The sequence below is a fragment of the Quercus robur genome, chromosome 12 (genome assembly GCF_932294415.1).
Source record: "Quercus robur chromosome 12, dhQueRobu3.1, whole genome shotgun sequence".
Lineage (NCBI taxonomy): Eukaryota > Viridiplantae > Streptophyta > Magnoliopsida > Fagales > Fagaceae > Quercus > Quercus robur.
In genome coordinates this window covers 7,928,245-7,948,054 of record NC_065545.1, presented here as the reverse complement: position 1 = coordinate 7,948,054, position 19,810 = coordinate 7,928,245, and the positions used below count along the sequence as shown (strand labels likewise).

The 19,810-nt window shown below is 32.7% G+C and overlaps 2 protein-coding genes across 2 annotated transcripts; one reads left to right on the top strand and one right to left on the bottom strand.

Moving 5' to 3' along the window:
- Window positions 1-447: 447 nt before the first annotated feature.
- Window positions 448-4,513, bottom strand: LOC126709305 (tRNA (carboxymethyluridine(34)-5-O)-methyltransferase). Its single transcript, XM_050409498.1, has 3 exons — window positions 4,348-4,513; window positions 1,767-2,867; window positions 448-949 (listed from the first exon to the last, which is right to left on the bottom strand). The coding sequence occupies exons 2-3, from the start codon at window positions 2,831-2,833 to the stop codon at window positions 862-864; spliced, it is 1,155 nt and encodes a 384-aa protein (XP_050265455.1). The 5' UTR covers window positions 2,834-2,867; window positions 4,348-4,513; the 3' UTR covers window positions 448-861.
- Window positions 4,514-9,193: 4,680 nt separating this feature from the next.
- Window positions 9,194-15,557, top strand: LOC126709297 (probable LL-diaminopimelate aminotransferase, chloroplastic). Its single transcript, XM_050409484.1, has 10 exons — window positions 9,194-9,477; window positions 9,610-9,638; window positions 9,775-9,842; window positions 10,059-10,175; window positions 11,812-11,874; window positions 12,952-13,056; window positions 13,175-13,225; window positions 14,092-14,412; window positions 14,534-14,740; window positions 15,011-15,557. The coding sequence occupies exons 1-10, from the start codon at window positions 9,401-9,403 to the stop codon at window positions 15,302-15,304; spliced, it is 1,332 nt and encodes a 443-aa protein (XP_050265441.1). The 5' UTR covers window positions 9,194-9,400; the 3' UTR covers window positions 15,305-15,557.
- Window positions 15,558-19,810: the final 4,253 nt, after the last annotated feature.

The window sequence follows — 19,810 nt, the reverse complement described above, 5'->3', positions numbered from 1 at the left end:
TTTCACAATTTATGGGTTGGCGAGTTTTTAAATATTGTCTATGCTTGACTTATTTTTCAATAAAGCCTAGTTTACGCCTGATCTCAATCATTTAATGCCTTTGTCTAGTTTTGCTTCAAGTTGTTCACAAACATCTTGATTCATTTGCATATCCATAACCAGGTGGTTCTTTGCAGTTACTTTTATAATTCAGCTTTGTTTGCGCCTTAAATCAAACAGCAGCTATTACCCACCATACAAAGTTGAATCCAAGTATCGAACCATTGTAAACATATGCAAATGCAACCATGGGTTGTCCAAAGTAGTCCACTCCAGTCTCCTAGGAAGAGTTTCTTCTTCTCTGGCTACACAGTACACACTACTTTCAAGCATAACAACATGGGCAGGAAGGTATATTATGTTCTAATGATATCTGATATCCTAGAGGTACTTAATAAGAATAAAAAGTGTAAATGCAAATTGATGCATAACTTGACAGCAGAAAGACAAATTTGATCCAATGTTGGTTAGTACAGAGGCATAGAAGTTCCTCAAAAATACATCCCTTACAAGGTCAATGCATGTTAAATACATTGGATTACTCAAATCCCCCATGTAATGGTAAAACACATATCCTTTGTGACCAATGTATGTTACACTTCAGTCTGCTCTCTCTGTCCTCCAAAGATCAATCGCTCACACACATACACCCAGCGTTTCCCCAGATCCACCACATATGTAAGAAACAGTGCACTGAGTGTCATAACCACACATGGATCAACTTGGAAAGTGCAAAAGTTTGCAGAGCCCATCCTTTAAGGAAAAAAGCAACCATCTACATAAATCCATTTGGTCCTTTGACATCCCAGCAAGTTTAATTTTTCATAATATTTTCTCAAGAATGATACACCAGTTTGATTTGTCATAAAATCGGTCAACAATGACTGCATTGTCCATACCTGAGACTAACCTGTAGAGAGAAGTGATAAATAAGGAGGAAGAAACATCATCTATCTTGTGTAAACAAGCATGTCAAGGCGTGAAGCAGCAAAGGGAAAAAACTTGAGTTTAATCAAATAAAAGCAAAATGTTTAATACATTGACTTTAGAAATCTCAGATTGGCACCAACAAAAAGGCTGGGGAAAAACAATGAAGGGTTATGTCCAGTTGCATGCTTGAGAATGGTGAAGATCATCAAATGTTACCATGAGTTTCCTTGGAATTGTTCAAAAGTTCATCAAAACTACCATTAATGGGCTTATTCTCATTTTTATTATCTTGGTTTTTTTAGCTGTAATCTTCTGGAGCTTTATTGTATGCAGGGGACACCCTGATTTTCAGCCGTACATTCCTAATCCTACAAAAAGCAACTCAATCTCCATACAAAAGATAAATTGACAAAAATGGTTGATATGCATACTTGCTAAACAATGTAGCCTGAATATCACTAAGATCACTTTTATGCATGTTTAGGTTGCTCTCCAAAAACATCTCAGTGTAATGCAAGTTATATATTCAAATCCATAAGTATGGTTCAGATGATATAATGATATCAGAGATCTCTATTATAGATGCATCAAAATTAGAACGGGCTCATATTCTATTCCAGCTAGCTACATGTAAGATATTTCGAGCAAGAGAAGATAGACTAGAATTTCCTTCAAGTAATTCAAAACCAATTGATAGAAAAGCACACATAACAATCAATTATACAATATACAATCAATGGAAAAGCAATAGAAGCAAGTTAATCCAAATGAAAACATATAATGAAGTGATAAATTACCTTTCAAGTTCGCCTTCACTGAAAACATGGTAATATCTATTGTACACTACAGCACCCTTTTTATCATCTTTCTTTGCCAGACCATTTGCAAGAGCACATGCAGAAACACCACTTACTTCAGCACGATGATAAGGTAAATGCCAAGGAACAAAATACTCCTGGTGATTCATGGTATTCCTTTCATGTTTAAAGACCACTGAATCATTTTTACTTTCAGAGGTCAAATGCATAGTTTCATGCATCTTCTCTGTTGAACTCTCCTTGGAATCTTTTACAGGCTCTGTTGAACTATTCTCCTCACTTTCTGGGATACTTTCTAATAGTAAGGATGAAGGGCTACGAGCATGAGGACTACCTTGTCCTATCCACTCTTCATCATACTTTTCTGTCAGTGGAGTCCATTTAGCAACCAATGACTGATCCTCTTGTTCTACAGCCCAAACTGTTATCAGAACTAGCCCACCCTTTCTGACAACTCTAACTAATTCTTCAATTGCTTTTTTCCTCCGAATCTCTGTACTTAGATGATGTAATACAGCAATAGAGATTGCTGCATCACCAAAACCTGTTTTATATGGAAGATTAACAGCATCTGCAACAAGTACTTCATGCCCTCTATCTGCACAGATTTTGATAAGGGGAGCACTTATATCACATCCTATGAAAAAGCAATCAGGATTCAAACCCAAGTACTTTCCATTGCCACATCCCGCATCCAAGATGAGAGATCCTGAAGGCAAAGATGATAAAAAGGTGGCAACTTTTGGCCATTTAGCAAACCGGGTGGAACTAAAATGGGGAGCAATAGCATCATAAACATGATGGACATACTTCTTTTCTATTTCAGGGGTGGATTGTACACTTAAGGATGATATGCTTTGAGATTGTGGAATTTGAGATTCTCCATCACATACAAGAGTAGACATGTTAGAAGCACCTTTTATGTTGACTTCTCTTGTGGTGTTGAAAACTTCTGAATGACAGAGATTATGAACTAGAGTGAGTACACTTAAGCCCAGGGGAGATTTATAGAAGAATCTACTCACTCTTAAAACATTACGAAGCATTAGCCAGAAAATCTGAATGTAATCAGAAATGACCCTGCAAAAGATCATTGATAATAAGAACAAACAATTTTGCAAATCCTGTGATATAAATCAAATGCAAAAAGAGGTAACTACATAACATAATAGGAGTTGCAAACCATAACATTCTTAATTTTGAGTAAGCAACAGTGCAACAAAGATTAGGAGGGGGAAAACAGCACAGATTGATTAGCATGTTAGCTGTCTCTGAGTTCCTTTATTACTATTTTCATCGTGCATATTTTTTATATCTCTTTTTCCCAGCAACCAAGGAGTCAAGGACCTAAAATCTCTCAGGAAAGCAACTTGTATGATTTAGTAGGAAATTAACCAATTATTAAACAGTTGTAAAGTTCACTCAGCAAAAAATGGGTTTGGCAACTTAAAGCAATGGCGTTTAGATTAAACTAACTTTTCACGAGAAATGCAAGCCTATATATTTTGTAAGAAATGCCTGACCAGTGAATGTGGGTCATAATCAAAGAAGTAATTTATTATGGTCTCCCCTTTTTTTATGATGACGTGGAACCTCACCAAGGCAGGGGCCCTTGGACCCACCACGAGGGAGTAAACCACAGATATACGATCGCACCAGTCAGAACCGTGTATCAAGTAATCTAGAGGAACTTTGAGTAGGGATTGAACCTAGGATGTCTAGGTCTACAACTCATCTCAAGCCTCCAACCACTAGGCTGCACCTCTGTTGGGTATTATGATCTCCCCATTTCCAATTATATCCTTTTGGACTAAGATATGGATTTCTTTTGCTGAAATTAGATCTAGTCTAAATTGAGATTACGAATATCCGAACCATTTCATATTTCTAGTTCTCACAAATTTTTCCCCGTTTACATACAGCCATTTGATATCCGAATTCAGAATTTCACAATGTTATTAAAACTTGTTTCAAGCTCAGTTAAGTGCAATGTTTTCATTCTTTCACTTTTACTATCATAAAAAAATAAATAAATAAATAAAAGAGTCAGCTTCAGACACTCGACCTAATCTGTATCCTAATACCTTACTTCTCAGTTCTCACCCAATCATCAACAATAATAATGTAAACTCAACCTCAAGGTAAACACACAGACATAAATAACAAACTGAAACAATCTTTCGCTTTTTTTTTTTCCTTCTTCAAAGCTCTTGACCTGGAAAACTATAACAACCCTTTTCACATTCACTACTGTATGTGAAATCTGATGTCTTGTTGAAAGACCTGCCTCAACATTCGGTCCAGTGGCACGCGGTAAGACCAATCAAAGATTGACCCACATTGCATTCTTATATGAGCAAATGCCACTGATTTTCTCAAAGTCGAGTCTTCCCTGATTTTCTCAGTACCCAAACAGCCCAATAATAGAAAAAACCAAACCAAAATCCAAAAAAAAAACTTTCTAACAAATTTAGGGCCGAAATCCTCATATATTTGATATGACTTACATAGAAACAAAGATTGGAAAGAAAGATATATTGAAAATAAAAAATGGGCTAACCTTTGGAGTTGGAGAAACCTGAGCAATTGATGAGCCGAAGAAAATCACCCGTTAGTCTCTTTTAGTTAGGTATTGTGCTCCATTCTCTGTTCAAGTTTTGTTTTTGCTTATGCTTTTTCTCACAAATTTAAAACGCACCGTTTTGGCTCACACACAAACAAATAGAAATTTAAAAGTGACTAAAGTTTGTGGGACGTGGAGTAAAGATTGGGGTTCAAATCTTTAGAATGAAGTTTCATACATATATACTTAAATTATTCTAAAGTTACATTTTTTATAGTTCGTACCAAATTTTTATGTTAGAAGAAAGTTATAGGGATAACAAAAATTCACAATATTATGAAGTTAGTTTTACTATCTCACACAAGAGTTCATCACAATTTGTAATTTTTTTTAATTGTTCATATGTGAAGTGATAGACTAATTTGGGAATGTGGTAAATTTTTTTTTGAATTTTTGTTGTGTCGGCTCTTTAAATCATGTCTCAAGTTTTCGATTTTCTCAATTAATGTCCCAATTTTATAATTTGTTTGCATTTGAAGTGTTTGTCTATTTTCGTGATTCATTTTCATTATTATGAGTAGTAATGAGGTAAATAAATGCAGGAAACTGTTAATTAATCTCTACATTTCACCTAAAAATTTTATATAAATAAATTCGGTAACCATTAAACAAGAAAGGAAGAGAAAGAAAATTTTATTTTTGAAGAGAAAGTTTTGCATAAAGAGAGAAACATATTAATTACTAGAAAATCAAAGTTTGTGAAGTACAAAATTTTATCAATAAATAATAGAGATGGACAAGGGGCTTTAAATTGTAAAGGTTTCATAAGTTTGGGACTTAATTGACAAAATCAAAAAATTTGAAATCTAATATTAAATGAGATATAAATTATGGACTTTTTATGTTATTTCCCTACGCACCATTTTATCAAATTAAAAACTTGGCTATTTTTTTATGCAAGCAACGACCATAATTTTTTTTGCGGTTTCATTTCTTATTTCTCTTACTTACATACGATTTAATTAAGAGTCTTGTAGTTTAATTGACATTTCCCTATATGCAAAGTACTTGAGGACTTAAAGGTGAAAGGATTCGAGTTACGGACCGAGGTTAGCAACATATTGTACTTATATATATATATATATATATAAAGAAGGAGATTAAGTACCATAGAATTAAGTGTTTTGTCATTTTTAGTTTTTATCTTGTTATTAAGTGATGAGAAAAATTGTGTATAAAAAAAGTTTCCAATTGTATAGGAAATTTTTTTGGCTAAAAATTGTGTATAGCAATTTGATACTCATTGAGTTTTACAGTTTGATATTTTAAAAAAGGGCTTTTCAAGGAATACATCTCTTGCAATAATTCGTAGGCTTTTCACTTGAATTTTGTTATGGATCCCATATGAGACATAAAATATTTAGTTAAATCTAAAAATTCTCCACAAGAAATTACCAGGTATCTAGTCTTAGTTTTCCTGTTTCTATGAAGTGAAGGTATTGAGACTTTGACAAGTTAAAAGAGAACTAAGCCTGAAAATACTCTGTAGTCCTGTCCGAAATAATATTAAGTCAAATGCATTTTTTTAAATTGATTAATGGCTCACCCTTAACTTTAAGGTTATGTATCTCCTTTTTTAAAAAAAAATAAACATTTAAGGCTATGTCAGCATGACATAGGTGCTACATCCGAAAAAGAAAAAAAGAAAAAGAAAAAATAATACTATATATTAATTGCTAGTAAATGGGGTTTACAGTTGAGCATTCAAAACAAGAGTATCAAACTCACTCAAGTGATATTTAGGGTCGGTTTGGTAGTGTATTTTAAACAAATGTTTTCAGTTTTTAAACAACATTACACACATTTCTATACACTTTTTCACCCATACATATTTCAAAAAATACAAACAACATTAATCAAACTACTCTACCAAACAAGTCCAAATATTTTAAACCACAAAAATCATGCTCCATCAAAGATGCTATATCTTACAAAATTTGACATCAATGAAAACTTGCTGTAGCAACTTGTTATTATTTTTTAATGATTTTGTGGTGGTTGGATTTTGTGGTGATTGATTTTTATTATTTTAATGAGTTGTTTATATTATTATAAATGAAATGGTAAAAAAATAGAATCTTTAATGTGAGATGAATTGCAAAGTGAGTTGTTAAAATTGATAAATTAAGTCTTTGAGTTGTTAAATACTATATTTTTTGAGATCCTTGATGTGAATGCTCGGTTTTGTGTTTGATTACAACACAATTTCTAATTCTTTTCTAATATCCTAGCATTTTATTTATTTGTTTAGAAAATTTATCTTATTTTGTCTTTGGCCATTAGACTTTAGTTCTATGATTTTATGCTGGCTAGCAAATTCCTTTCAAGTTCTTCTTAGCTTCATGGAAGCTCTTCTACATCTACCAGTGACCTTGAAAATATACTTGATTCAATAAAATTCAACATTGATGTTAGACTGGTCCTTAAACTAAATTACAACTTGATGTATTATATTTTGTTATTTGAATCTTAAATATTTAGTCAAACAAATATTGCTATAATAGTACTCTCCCTGTTTAGGTTGCTGCAATTTAAATTTCTAGTTTGTGTTTATCTTAGGCCTTTTTGTACTCTAATCATGAAATAATTAAATATAATTAAAACTTTGTGTGATACCCATTTATGAAAAATGGTCAAGTTTTGGACATTATCTAAATAATTAGTCCAAGTCTCCTACGAGACATGGTTCGTTAAATAGTGTTTATTGCTTCTGTCAACTATGGCGTGATACTGATGGACGTATTTGTTGGGTGCGAACAGAATTTTCCACGTCCGAGAGGCTAAGAATTCCATGGTGAGAGTATTCTTAGAAAAAAGGTAGGAGGAATAATAAGATTATCAATATAATATATAAACTGTGGCGGCTCCAAGTTTATTTTTTAGGAGGGTCAATAAGAAACAGAAATTATACAAAATTTAAAATAAAAAAGAACTTGAATATATCGACATCACAAAAAAAAAAAAAAAAACGAAAATACATAAAGTTTTACAATTGCTTTATATGATGTTTCATATATTGAAATTGTTAAATGATTTCTTCATTATTAATCCTACGAGCTACATCTTTTTCAATGTACACAACCAAGTAATCATTCATCCATTGATCCATTGGACTCATTAATTTTTTTCCTAGATTTTAAATCAAACTTTTTTTTTTTTTTAGTAAACAGTATTATTTATTAGAACACACACAAAAATAATATTAGTGTTTTAAACCAAACTTGGTTTGTTATTGAGTTTTGTGTGGGTGTGTGTGTGTGTGTGTTTAAAAATGCTAAGATGTTGTTAAGAGGATCATATTCAAACTTGTTTTAGCTGAGCTTTAAAAAAAATCCATGATCAAGGTGTTCAAAATTTTATTTTAGGGAGGTCAAAAAAAAAAAATATATATATATATATATATATGTATGTATATATAGTTCTTTTTTTTTTCTTTTTTTTTTGGGGGGGATGAACCCCCTGGGCTTCAAGTAGAGCCGCCCATGTATATAAAACCAAAAGATTAACAATTACAAGGAATCTCAATTGTGATTAGACTTTTGCAGCTTTTTCTTGGGTCGGTACATGACTCCAAAACAAATTGTAAGTTGTAACTAAGATCCTGTTGTCGTTGTTAACGTTGCTATCATTATCTTTATAAATATTTTTGATAAACAGTTAACAATTCTAATTTGTTGGAAATTTAAGATATTCTTTCATCTTGTTTCTTCGTGTGTCTTTCTCTTCTTATGTTCAATTATTCAAGGTACAGTTATTCAGAGAAAAAAAAAAATAATACGTAGAAGAAAATAAGGTTGTCTATTATTGAGTAGGTAACTACGTATAAGAAAATAAATATTTTCAGTATGTATCATCATAATGTGGTTTTCTCAGAAATTGTGATTCAAGTTTCTTGAAGTTTCATGAGATGAGATTTTACAATTCATTTAGATTAAACAATTAAAGGATAACCTCGAAAAGTAAATTTCAGTTTCTTTCTACAAAGATCATCTTGTTTTTTTCTTTCTTTTTGTTCCTCTTTGCTTAGAAGGTCAACTTGAATGTTTTATTTGATGTATAGTCACCGTCATAGTGAAATTGTTCCATGTGTTTGATGTAAAGACCCAATACAGATGCTCCACGTGCGGTTCTTTTAGCAGCCAATATTCACGTGGGTTGTAGGTTTTGATTTCTGTCACATTACAATTTATAATATTATGTTGAATAATTACATAAAAATTTCGCAACTTTTAAAACCACATATCATAATATCATGTTCAATAATTACATAAAAAATTTCGCAACTTTTGAAACCACATATCATGGGTGATATATAATAAAAATCAGTTATAATTTTATTAAATTTGATGTTATTAGTAATCACGATTTGATCAGCAAATTATTAAAGAAAAAATATATTAAATTTGTTGAGTGTATAGCATTGTTGTACAATTTAAGCTTAGAAAGTTAGTTGTGTGGGTGTCTCTAATGATTTTTTCTTTGTTATTTTAGCTTTTTGTAGGAATTCGAAGACCCTCCATTAGTTTTATAATATGACAAATTTCTTTGAAAATAGCAGGACTCCTCTGTGTGTACATAAGGGACTTGTAAAGGTGGTTAGGTTCAAAGTATAGACCTTATATGAATTTTTCCACAAAAAGTGTGACCTAGACATTAGGTGGTTTGTGAAAAGTATTTATGAAGTACTCACTGATCAAAAGCCTTCATGGAAGTCATGGTCTAGGAAGTTGTATCGAAAAAAGACACCTTGTGTACTATGGCTGCCATGACCATGAGTTACATTTTTTTCATATTTGTTTGCTTCTAGGAATTACCTAAGAAAATTCTGATGCACAGATAAAATGTTCCCAAGTTGCTCATTGCTTTTAGGGACCCTTCGCGGCATATCTATTGTGCCAACTACCCTCAAGTATATAACTATATATAGCCTTTTGCTATTGAGATAATCGTGAAGGAGCTTAATAGTGAAGCAAAAATTTCGAAACACATTATGTATCACTCTCTACTTTCATCATCCATTTGCATACCTCTTGCAGTTTCATTACAACCTAAAACAACTTGGACCAGGTTATTGATAAACACCTCCTTAAAATCCTTTCATTAATGTTATTTGTTTACCACGCTTGTGTTGCTTCTAAATAGGTTTTATTTATGGCACTCAACTTTTTAACATATATGTTTTTCTTTGGTGACTTACAGTACAAAGTTCAACAATGAGAAGAAAGTTGGCAAGTCACTTATTGCATCTGCCTAGACTAGAGCTCTCAAATGCTCTCTCTAAATCTCATTGTTCCATTAACTATGGAAATATATAGACTTTGAAATAAATCTGTATACAAGGGCTAATACATTATATCATCACAGGTTCATGCACAGGAGTCCCACGCAATTTCAATATGGAGAAACTGCAAAGTGGATATTTGTTTCCTGAGGTCCGCTTCTCAAATCTTCACGGATCATAATGTTTTTTTTGCCTACTTTTTTTACATTTATTGTTATGCAATCTGTTTCATGCTAATGTTTCAAGAATAGTAGTTTTGTTGTTGTTTTCATTTGTGAACACCGCTGGTTGGAATTTTATATGTTGTATACTACTTTCCTTTCAAGTTTGCTATTAATCCTATGATACCTTATGGTAACTTGAGCAGATAGCCATGCGCGAGTCTGAACACACTCAGAAGTATCCTCATGCAAGGTTAATAAAACTTGGCATTGGTGACACCACAGAGCCTATACCGGATATCATAACATCTGCTATGGCTGAGGTAAATAAATTTGTGGCTTCCAAAATTGAAAAATAATGTTCACTTAACCCAAAAGCTTAAGGCTTATTAGGGAGGGGTTAATATAACATATAAGAACACCACTTAACTCAAAAACAAGTCTATGAGTTTAAGCTTAATTATGTCAGATTAACCACTCACTCTTCTAGTTATTATTTATGTGGGACTTCAATCATATTGTGTTTCCTTTTCTACTACGGTCCAACTTTTGGGACAGAACTTATGATATAGTCCATTGTTCTAGTGTTTTCAACCAACAAGTTGAATTGTCGACGGAAGGAACTCATAGCTAGAGGCCAACAAGCTTGCATTGACTTGGTTAATCTGAGCAACTTAGTGGGACCATCTATACCAGTACCACACAGCATGTGAATGCTTATCAATCTAAAATGATGCAATGAGCAGCGCCTTTTCCCAATTTCTATTATTGTTTCTTATCTGACAAAGAATATGCGTCTTAATTTTTGTTTTCAACTTGAAAGATATGTTTGATTGTATAAGCCTATTCCCTTTTCCTCTGTTGTTAATGAAGAAGAGCTAATATGCTATCTTTGCACTCAGGGCCGGTCCAAGCATTTTGGAGGCCTAAGGCAAAATTTTCAAATGGGGCCATGTTAGCAGTTAAATAATATTTAATTAGCATTTTATGTAATAATTTTTTTTAAATCCATTCTTTTTACTCTTTAATATATATATATATATATATTTTTTTTTTTTGTTGAGAAAATGCTAAAGTTATAACAAATTTTACTATAAACTAGTGTTGTAATAAATGCGATCAATGACATGAGACTTACAAAAATACTAGAAATTTTATAAAATTTACAACATGAGAATTACAAAGATATATTACCAATCACAAATATTCATTCAAAAATGCATTCAATAGTTTGTTGAAATCTACTTATCATATTCATTGTATCATCAAATTATAAAAGTTATGGAGACCACCACACACTCTTGGTGCAATGATCACTCCACAAGTATAAGTTCTTGTGAGGTGTGGGGGGGGCAATGGTCGAGATTTAAGTCTCTAGAAGAGAGTTTCTCACACATATACACTTAAATTAGGTTAGAGACTTTCTCCAAAAAATAAAAAAGATTAGGCTAGAGTATAATTTTTATCTTATATAAAAATAATTAAATAAATAAAAGTTATGTAGTAAAATTTATAGTATTTTTAATATTTTCCTTTTTGAATTACTTGTGATTAGTAACACATCTATTTATAAGACCTATTTATTTAAATTTGTCTTATCTCTATTTCTAGCATTACTTAATTCTTTGAGCCCTCTTAATAGTGAAAAAAAAAATGTAAACTAAAATGTTTTAATATCTCTCAAAAATATTTATATATATTTTTCAAAAAATATATATATATATATATATATAAAATAAATAAATAAATTTACCCCCAAATTTGGGGCCTTCTCTAGTAAGGGGGGCCCTAGGCAATGGCCTAGGGCCGGCCCTGAAATTGCACTTGGTGCAATGCCACAGCCGATATGATTCTAACCCCCACTTTTATGCCTTGGATTGTCTCAGGCCTTTGAAACTTTCTGTATGACCTTTTTTTTCCCTTTTTTTCATGGCAAATCTGTTTTATTCTGTTTTGCAGCATGTATATGCTCTATCAACAGTTAAGGGTTATAGAGGGTATGGAGCTGAGCAAGGCAATATGGTACAGTGGCACTTTTGGTTCTTATTATGAACTCATCGTTTTTCTCTTTCATTTTTATCTTATCTTAGTTGGTGTGGCTAAACGTATTTGGATAACGACTTCCTGTAGAGGAAACTACTAACTACTGTTGAAGTAAGAAAAAAGTATAAATAATGGGTATTGATTCTCTCATACTCAGTTTTCAAGTTTTAAATGTGTACATCAACTAAAAAAATGTGTGCATTGCACGTGAAATTATAAACTAGGAAGTGTACAACAACAAATGTGAAACAATATTTTCCTATAAATAATTGAAGCCACTCCAGTTGTTAGCGAGAATCATATAAATTCATCATTGACAAAACATCCTCTCTATTTTTTTGGGTTGACCATGGATGCTAGAGCTGTTAGAACATGTGAATTCCCATGTGTGTTGACGAAGCACTGTTGTTTACAAGCACAATAAAAGTTAGAACATTTCTGGTGTCAGTTACTATACTTATTTCTCCATTAGCATCCAATACGTAACTGTCAATTTCTTTGTGCCCTTGACACATAAAAGATAAGGATGTTTTGTCCTCCTCTTTGACTCTTTCCTCCTTTGGCTTGTCCTTTACACTGTACTCATTAACAAGAATCTCAATTTGGCATTCTATTAAGTTATAAACTTATGTTAGGAATAACATCACTTTCGAGTTCATTACTGACACTCAGTTTATTATGCATCAATCACAGCTTCGGCATATTGCTATATTAGTTGAGTACGAAATTGTGTGCGAGAGTCCCTACACTTATTGACTTATTAAATGTGTTTTAAATAATTTTTAGGCCAATTTTCCGGATAAGAATTGACATGACCTTATAAGTTGTTAGCCTTATCCCATCATGTGGCTTATATAATTCTATCAATCCAACTGAATATTTATGAACAAAATAATTGTGAAGAAGACGTGAAATTATTCAGAGCAAGTCCTCTTTCTTACATAAATATCGACCTATATCCATGAAAGGGACGTGTAGTACAAATACACAACACAATAATGTTTTGGTTCAATGAAAGCTATATCTCACTGTTGAAAGTTAATTTCTTTGCTGCAGGAATTAAGAATGGCTATTGCGGAAACATTTTATAGAGACTTAGGTGTAAAAGGAAATGAAGTTTTTGTATCAGATGGTGCACAATGTGACATTTCTCGTCTTCAGGTTAGAAAAAACCAATTATATCTAAAGAAATTATACTAATAAATTTAATTAAGCAGTGTAATTTAGCAAGGACTAGTTATTATATGTTATAGATTCTCATTACTATTTTCCTCAGCAGTTGCTTCTTGGATCAAATGTGTCAATGGCTGTACAGGACCCATCTTTTCCGGTATTTCTTTTTTCCTTGATATGGCTAAATGCTTAGATGAACCTCAAACGTTAAAAGACTTTTTCTAAAGAAACTGCAGCGGTGATACTAAGTTACTACTAATTGTTACCAATTACACATGCTACAGCCTACAGTGCTTGTGTTTATTTTTGTAGCACTTGTAAAATTTTGAACAATAATAAACATTTGGGTGTGAGTTTTTTTTTTTGGTTGAAATTTTATTACAGTATTGGCTAATTTAGCTAAAAACCAATTTGGGTTGTTGGATTTGAATGCTCTAATCCTGAATTATGGATCTCCCCATGATACAAGTATCGTTATCTTTTCCTCTATTTGAATCCATTTCATTTTTTTTTCTTTAGTGTTTTTTTTCTATGTATATCTATATATATATATATATATATATATTTTTTTTTTTTTCTTTCTTTTTGGAGTGGGGTATGTTCTAACCATAAGACATTCGTACTTGTGCCCCATATGCATGATGGTTTTGGCTTTCTCTAGAAGCATATAACCGACTCTTTCAAAAGCTTTTGAACAGTACTCATGAGCACCTTATGGTCCACCTTCAATGTTTATGTTGCTTTCTGTTCCCCGACAAGATGACCCATTTAGATTTTTTCATCATAGAAGTCTATTAGATTCTCCTATTGGTCTGTATCTTTGGGAAGATCATGTGTACCTAGTAGTAGATTCAGAATCATCCTTTTAACTTAGATTTTGTTATCCTCATATGCTACTATAAAAAAAAAATAAAAATAAAAATTTTTTAAGGAATCAAGCAATCAACATGTATGATATTTTTCTCTCGAACATTTTTGTGTTTGGGCCTCCATATTGATGAACATGGATTGTGATTGGAACAGGCTTATGTAGATTGCGGTGTTATTGTTGGTAGAGCTGGCAACTTCCAAGAGAAAACTGGGACCTATGATAATATTGTGTACATGAAATGTGGGCCTGAGAACAATTTTTTTCCAGACTTATCTACTACTTCAAGGACAGATATCATTTTCTTTTGCTCTCCAAACAATCCAACTGGTTATGCTGCATCAAGGCAGCAATTACAGCAACTTGTGGATTTTGCTAAGGCAAATGGATCCATGATCATTTATGACTCTGCCTATGCTGCTTATGTGACAGATGATAGCCCAAGATCAATTTTTGAAATTCCTGGAGCCAAAGAGGTTTGTCACTTGCATTAATCATCATCTTATGGTTAATAATGACAACTATTCCTACTTCTATATTTGACATCAACCTTAATTGTTAATGTTAAATAACCATTTGGGTCATTCACAAATACAGGTTGCCATTGAAATTTCATCCTTCTCCAAATTTGCCGGCTTTACTGGTGTTCGTCTTGGTTGGACAGTGGTTCCTGAAGAGCTTTTGTACTCGAATGGATTTCCAGTCATGAAGGATTATAATCGCATTGTGTGCACATGTTTCAATGGTGCATCAAGTGTTGCTCAAGCTGGAGGACTAGCATGCCTTTCCAAAGAAGGTTATCGGGTTAGTTTTTACCACCTTATCAGGCATTTTTCTTGTAAACTTATTCAAAGTTTGATTCAATTTTTTGAGTAGCTAAAAAAAAAGTCTGATTAAGTTTTGTCAAGCAACCTGAACAATTTAACATATGAAATTCTTTGGATGTGCGTCACAAAATTATTACAAAATTTGGTCTAATTGAATTTCTATAGAATCTTATTAGACCCAGTTTTATAATGAAGTAGACCTTTTGTTTGAAAATTTAGAAGTCTCAATATTAAATTTTTGTTTCAGGCCTTAACTACTGTGGTTGATTACTACAAGGGTAATGCTGAAATACTTGTTGATGCATTTTCATCCCTTGGATTGAAGGCGTATGGTGGGAAAAATGCCCCATATGTGTGGGTACATTTTCCAGGTATGAGTTCTTGGGATGTATTCAATGAAATTCTTGAAAAAACACACATAGTGACAATTCCAGGTAGAGGATTTGGTCCAGGAGGTGAAGGATATGTTAGAGTCAGTGGATTTGGCCATAGAGAACGTATATTGGAGGCTTCAATGAGGCTGAAAAATCTTTATAAATGAAATCATTTCACGATTCCATTTATATGTTGAATAAAATGGTGAGGTGGATTCTATTGCATAGAGAAATGTATGATTTAAATAGTTGTTTGTGCTGAAAATCATTTGGTGGTTTCAGTACATGAATTTATACTATTAGGAGGAGTAATTGTTGGGATATTATTTTTAATTTTATGTAACAGTTTGAGATCAATTACATTGTGTAGTAGCATTACAAATAATATTCATGAATTACTTGGAAAGATGTATTTAGTCACATTGTTTTGGTTTTTTTTTTTTTTTTTCATCAGCCCATTCAGGGAATCAGGATTAGAAAGGGCCTAGGTTGGCCCATATAGCCCGACAGGTTATAAGTGGGCTTTCTATCCAAAAACTAATTAGCCCTTTCTAGCTATTGCACACATCATTACCCCATAAAGACCCCAAAAAAAAAAAAATCATCTTTTACAGGTTACTATTAATGTTTTGACAAATATGAGTATAAGTGATTTATAGATAAATCATTGTTAATTATTACACTATCATCCTTTTTTTCTTTTTTTTCGTTTAGAGAATCAATTATTACACTATTATCAAAACTATATTTTCTTTTACATTTGTTGTTGTTAGGGATAATTTATGAAGGAAAAAAAGGGGAGGACAGGACTCATAAGTTTAGTCCAAGCTCATCCCGAAAGTGTATTTCACTATTTTGACCGAACTCCAAGATCATTTAATTTAAGTACTGTTTCATTTTATTATTTATATCTTCTATGCTATCATTTAAGGGGTTTTCAAGCCATTTAAACCATAGACTCTAAATAAAACTCCTTCTTCTCCCAAAAAAAAAAAAGAACTCCTAAATTTTAGACAAATTTAAAAAAAACAACTTTTTTTCACCACGTTTCTTCATATTCCATAAAATTAGGCACTATCTCTCCTTATACTTTTTAAATATATATATATATATATATATATTTGGTTGAGATTATATCAACTTTGGTTTATTTTTTATAAAGTTGAACACATGCAAAAAAAAAAAAAAAAAAAAAGTGAGAGAAAAACAAAAAAAGGAGAGAGATTTTATGATGAATGAAAACTATTAACCTTTACAAAAAAAGAAAAGAAAAGAAGAGTCTCTGAACACAAGTTCATTTCTACTACATCAGAGAGAGAAAGAGAGAGATCAACGTTCCAGATTTTAAAGAGAGAGTTGTTTGGAAGACCCAATTTAGTGGAGATCAGCATTCACCATGCAAAGCCACGCCATTCGCTCCACCTTGCTTTCGTCTCCTCCCCACAGCTGAAAAGAAAAGTCGATCAAATTTCGGACGAAAATGCCCCCCAACCACTACGAGCCAAGATTTTTGTCTAAAATAAAAGCGTTTTCGCTCGAAAACTTGCACATAACATATTTAGAGGTCTTAAAAACATATGGCAACTCTATTTTGTGGGGAAAAAAATCTATCAAATTTCGGACGAAATTGCCCCCCCCCCCCTTTCGAGCATCATCCTAGGCTCCTGAAAGACAAATTAAATCCTCAATTAAATAAAATCTTTCAATATATATTTATTTTGTCTTCTAAAAGAGTCACTTGTATTAGTTGTATATTCTTGTCTATCATCTATCCCTTGAATTTAAAAGAGTCACTTGTATTAGTTGTATATTCTAAAAGAGTCACTTGATTTTTTTTTACTCTTAGTTCTCTTGTGATATCATGAGATCTGATGTTTTCTTTCATTTATTCTATTATCAAGCACCAATTACAAACTATTGATAATTTTGTAAGTTTAAAAAGCAAAAGTAGACTGATCATATTCTGGCAAAGAAATTGAAAGGCCATAAAGATGCCAATAACATTATCGCAAGGCATTACGCAAGAAAATTTGGAATAGTATACTGAACTAGGACTCCATGCTTACGACAAAAAAAAAAATAAATAAATAAATAAAGAGAAGATAAAGATAATTTTTTGACAGTGCCCTATGCCCCTATGTCATGGTACTTCTTTTATTCTTTATTCCATTAGAAATTTTGGTTCAATTTCAATAAATAGTGCTACAACCAGACAGGCTTGAAGGCTTTTGTTTGACTATTTATGGTGTATAATATATAGTATTAGAGAATACATTAGGTCCGGAGCTGGCGTAAAGTAGTTCTTTCATGCCACCAATAATAATGCGCCACGTCAGCCAATAACTTTAAACTTAATACACCTTATTACACACGATTATAACCCACAAAATATCCCAAAACTTAAGTGTATTCTTCTCTCCGATCCCTCTCATCTCTGTTGCTCTCTCCCTCTCATCAAAACCCAACGCCGATCTGCCAGAGCTTTTTTGACCAAAGCATTTAAGTTTTGATGAGAGGGAGAGAGCAATAGAGGTGAGAGGGATCAAAGAGAAGAATACACTTAAGTTTTGGGATATTTTGTGGGTTATAATCATGTGTAATAAGGTGTATTAAGTTTAAAGTTATTGGCTGACGTGGCGCATTATTATTGGTGGTGTAAAAGAGCTGCTTTAGGCCAGCTCTGACCTAATGTATTCTCATAGTATTATAGTATTATAGTCAATACTTCAAATAAACTTGTGGCGCAAAAGCACTAATATTAACCTTTACAAAAAAAGAAAAGAAAAGAAGAGTCTCTGAACACAAGCTCATTTCTACTGCATCAGAGAGAGAGAGAGAGAGAGAGAGAATCACTAAGAAATAGAGATCAACGTTCCAAATTTTAAAGAGAGAGTTGCTTGGAGGACCCAGTCCAATGGAGATCAGCATTCACTGTGCAAAGCCACGCCATTCGCTCCATCCCACTTTCATCTCCTCCCCACAACTGAAAGAAAAGTCAGTCAAATTTCGAACGAAAATGCCCCCTGGCCAATATGAGCCAAGATTTTTGTCTAAAATAAAAGGATGGCGTTTTCACTTGAAAACTTGCACATAACATATTTAGAGGTCTTAAAAACATATGGCAACGCTATTTTGTGGGGGAAAAAATTTTGTCAAATTTCGGATGAAATTGCCCCCCCCCCCCCCCCTTTTGAGCATCATCCTAGGCTCCTAAAAGACAAATTAAATCCTCAATTAAATAAATCTTTCAATATATATTTATTTTGTCTTCTAAAAGAGTCACTTGTATTAGTTGTATATTCTTGTCTATCATCTATCCCTTGAATTTAAGGTTTTTTTTACTCTTAGTTCTCTTGTGATATCGTGAGATCTGATGCTTTCTTTCATTTATTCTATTATCAAGCACCAATTGCAAACTATTGATGATTTTGTAAGTTTAATAAGCAAAAGTAGACTGATCATGTTCTGGCAAAGAAATTGAAAAGCCATAAAGATGCCAATAACATTATCGCAAGGCATTACGCAAGAAAAATTGGAATAGTATACTGAACTTGGACTCCATGCTTACGACTAACAAGAAGAAAAAAAATGATAAAGATAATTTTTTGACAGTTCCCTATGTCATGGTACTTCTTTTATTCTCTATTCCATTAGAAATTTTGGTTCAATTTCAATAAATAGTGCTACAACCAGGCAGGCTTGAAGGCTTTTGCTTGACTATTTATGGTGTATAATATATAGTATTATAGTCACTAGTCAATACTTCAAATAAACTTGTGGTGCAAAAGCACTAATATAGAATCTTAATTATCTCATTGCTTACATAGTGACATCCCCACAAAGTTTCTTCAATTTAATAGCTATTTATCCAAATACATATATAATTGGCATAGCACGCCACATGCCAACGATGAAAATGTTTTTAACGGACCTTGTACATTCCTTGACCACCAAGCCAACACAAACTTCCAATTAAAAAGCACCGTCCCTACCATTTCTAAGTCTCTAACCTGACTTTGTCTTTGCCTGCAGACCTCGAAGTCACCACGAAATGATTTCAAGCCAAAAGGGCCCTCTCTAAATTGAAAGCTTTCCTTGCTCCACAAGTTCATTCAAAAAAAGCCTCTATAAATATCCCTCTCAAGGCCTCCCAAACCACCAACCAATTGAGTACATACCAATCTATATTTGTAGTCCACAACTTAGACATCTGAGATTTTCTCGAGGCGATGGCAGCTGGGTATGGTCTTGCTGAAATCTACGTGATGAAGAAGCTTCACAAGGAGAAAATGAAGACAAGGGAAGAGGAAGAAAGAGCCAACATGGATGAGATTGAGTCTGAACAGAAAAAAACAAGTGGGTGTTTCTTCTGGGCTTTCAAGAAAATTCATCAAAGTAATCCGCGGATAATAGATTTTCCTGAAAAAGAAGTGGAAACTTGGGATTATAATAAAAGTCGATAGCTACATACATTGGCTACTATATTGTGATGTACAAATTAGCATCGGCGGGTTAAGTTATAATTAATTAAGTGTAATTTGATTGTATTCTATTTAAGTTTAATTGGCATTTGAAAGTTTTGTATATCAATGTTGAAGAATTCATTTGTATTACAAAACTTGTAGTAAGATCCTTCTGTTATCATGCACAAGATCTATAAATTGTTTTCCAGC

Coding starts and splice junctions, on each gene's coding strand:
- LOC126709305 (XM_050409498.1), bottom strand. CDS start 2,833: ATGCTTCGTAATGTTTTAAGAGTGAGTAGATTCTTCTATAAATCTCCC. Junction 950..1,766: donor AGTGAAGGCGAACTTGAAAG/GTAATTTATCAC, acceptor TTCTCTCTACAG/GTTAGTCTCAGGTATGGACA.
- LOC126709297 (XM_050409484.1), top strand. CDS start 9,401: ATGTATCACTCTCTACTTTCATCATCCATTTGCATACCTCTTGCAGTT. Junction 13,226..14,091: donor TACAGGACCCATCTTTTCCG/GTATTTCTTTTT, acceptor TGATTGGAACAG/GCTTATGTAGATTGCGGTGT. Junction 14,413..14,533: donor AAATTCCTGGAGCCAAAGAG/GTTTGTCACTTG, acceptor TCACAAATACAG/GTTGCCATTGAAATTTCATC.